This window comes from Plasmodium vivax, genomic scaffold (assembly GCF_000002415.2).
Source record: "Plasmodium vivax scf_7149 genomic scaffold, whole genome shotgun sequence".
NCBI classification, from domain to species: domain Eukaryota; phylum Apicomplexa; class Aconoidasida; order Haemosporida; family Plasmodiidae; genus Plasmodium; species Plasmodium vivax.
The window spans coordinates 1,971-4,625 of NW_001849956.1; the positions used below are offsets into that span (position 1 = coordinate 1,971).

A 2,655-nucleotide genomic window follows, 5' to 3' on the forward strand; every position below is an offset into this window, starting at 1 on the left:
TTTTCTATTAATCTTTTTTTTAGAAATCTTTGCTTTTTTTGTACTTATAAGAATCACATAAACATTAATGGATAATTATTAACTCTGTTATATTTGAGTTTATATTTCACGTAATTCATACAGCTAATTCCTGCCTCTTCTTTTTCTTTATCCTATTAACAACATAACCGTCTCTAAACGAAAATCACACTTACATCTCCATTACAGCACTTTCCTACACTATTTTGTACTAAGCATTAATATATCACAATCTGCTTCGTGAAGATTGATATGAAAGGTACATACTACTAGCTCCCGAATCTGAAGGAGTGTATTCTGAAGGGGTGTATTCTGAAGGGGTGTATTCTGAAGGGGTGTATTCTGAACCAGTCTCTGATGTTGCGCTTGAGTAATTTGAACTAACATCACTCATATAACTATTTATATTTTCCGCTCTTCTTTTTTTTCTCCATAGCTTTGCAGAATGGGTCTATTAAACAAAAAATAAAAAAAAATTTAAAGCATGTTACGTGTATTATTTACATTGTAATTATACATATATGTGTGCAAAGGTATAAATGCCAATATGAAAATTTTATATGTTATTGTGTAATTTTGCTTACTTTAATGTAAAATAATAATCCGAGAAATACTCCTATCATTACTCCAAGTATCAACCCATTGTGAATTTTACGAGTTCTCAATAATCTTTCATTCAATATATTAAAATCCTGGGGTGCAAAGCTTGTAACCTCATGTGAACCATAAGAACTTTGATAATTTTGTACTTCACTAGCAATACGTTGGTTCAGTTCTTCACTTCGAAAGTTTCCGTGTGTATTTCCTCTTTCTATTATTTCGATTTGATTTTTTAAACTCTCTAATAAATGCTTGGGATTATACTGATCTTTACAATTAAAATAATGCGTACATTCTCTCTCCACCGTTTCATCAACAAGGTAACAACATAAGTTATTTTCTTTACGTTGCTTATATATATCATTAATATAGTTAACGTAATTATAATACATACGACATTTTTCCCTATCTCCGTCTTTACAATTAATATGGTTAAAGTTTCTGAAATAATCGTGCAAGTCTTTCTCAACCTTAACACTTCCCGCATTACGGGAAGCATAGCATCTACGATCAGGATGATCCTTTTCTTCATAATTGACATTGTTTATTACATCAAAAAGATTATTTGAAAGTTCATAGTTACTAAAATACTTATCATTATTACTAAATTTTCTCCTTACCTGATCACTGAACCAATGCTGGAAATAAACACAATCATCTTTACGATTTTGGCTATAGTAATTACTACTGTGCAAATTTTTTAAGATAGTTACTGCTCGTTTACAAAAGTTTTTAGCTTCCCCATCCTGAATCCCTTGTTTTTCACAGATTTCCTCCGCGTCACGCGTAACCCTGAAATAATTGAATCCATTATATTTTTGGTATGCAGGAAGATGACTAAATTCTTGATCCTAAAATTAGAAAGAAATATAATGCATCATATTAATAATAAAATCTCTTTCTTTTACGAGATAATTTGTTGTTTTTCTTTAGAGAATGTATACATAATATTCAAATAATAATCTACTGATAATACATTTAGTAAAATGGAAAATTACCCATTCAGTAGTAGCCATTGTTCCGCAAAAATAGAATTCTGTTATAATATATATTAATTAGCTAATCAATAGTGTATTCTAAATCGTAAACTTTAATGTATAATAAAAAATTAAGGAGGAATAAAAATGTAGAAAATTTATATCATTCCTTTTCGTCAATTTTTTAATTTAAATAAGTATTTTTTAAGATTAAGTTAAAATGATAAAGTTATCACACAAAATTTTTTTTCTTTCCCATAAAGGAATAAATAATTCTTACGAATGCTATATATGTTGAAGGAAATGTAATAATTTTGTTCCTTATTTGTAAAATGTTATTTTGTTTTATTCCTTAAAGAACTATTAAAAATGCTTATGCAAAAATAAATTTCATTTATATTTTCAATAGCAAAAATATAAATTATAATTTTTTATAATTTTTTTCGGGAATTTTTTTCAATGTTTCGACATTTCCTTTCCACTTGTAAGCTTTTAAAAAATGCGTACTTTTTTTTTTTTTTTTTTTGTGACCAACTTTTTAATTTAAATGCATGTTATACTATACTAATTTTTAATTTAAATGAAATTATAAAAAATATTTATTAATATTCATATGAATAATATTCGGTAAAGAAATGTTATTTTTATACAAAAAAAAATATATTTTTTATTGCAATTTTCTGGTAATTCTAATTTTGTACTACTCGGAAAAATTTAGCTTAATTTCTTACATATAATATGCTAACAACATTTTAATGCTTGTATAAAATGTGAAAATAGAGAGTTGCAAAATTTTGCGTACACATTATTATTGCATAATTCTACATAATATGTATATTTTATAATGAAAACACGTTTATGAAATAACTCCGTATTTTTTATGCTACCATTATACAATAATATATTATGGTTCCAATTTTGTTCATACGTTCTTAAATGCTTTACATATATTTTTTTTAGCGTTTTACTGAAAAAACAATTATATTTTTACTTAAAAAGCTAGTAAGTATTGTAACGATAAAAAGCAATGCATTATTTATTTTAAAAAAAAATTCATTTT

At 25.8% G+C, this 2,655-nt stretch overlaps 1 protein-coding gene across 1 annotated transcript; it reads right to left on the reverse strand.

Annotated features, from left to right (window-relative positions):
- Positions 1-244: 244 nt before the first annotated feature.
- On the reverse strand, positions 245-2,043 carry PVX_107735 (hypothetical protein; the record flags this gene model as incomplete). The annotated part of the gene is made up of 4 exons (XM_001608514.1): positions 1,876-2,043; positions 1,617-1,706; positions 603-1,462; positions 245-469 (listed from the first exon to the last, which is right to left on the reverse strand). The coding sequence occupies exons 2-4, from the start codon at positions 1,618-1,620 to the stop codon at positions 245-247; spliced, it is 1,089 nt and encodes a 362-aa protein (XP_001608564.1). The 5' UTR covers positions 1,621-1,706; positions 1,876-2,043.
- Positions 2,044-2,655: the final 612 nt, after the last annotated feature.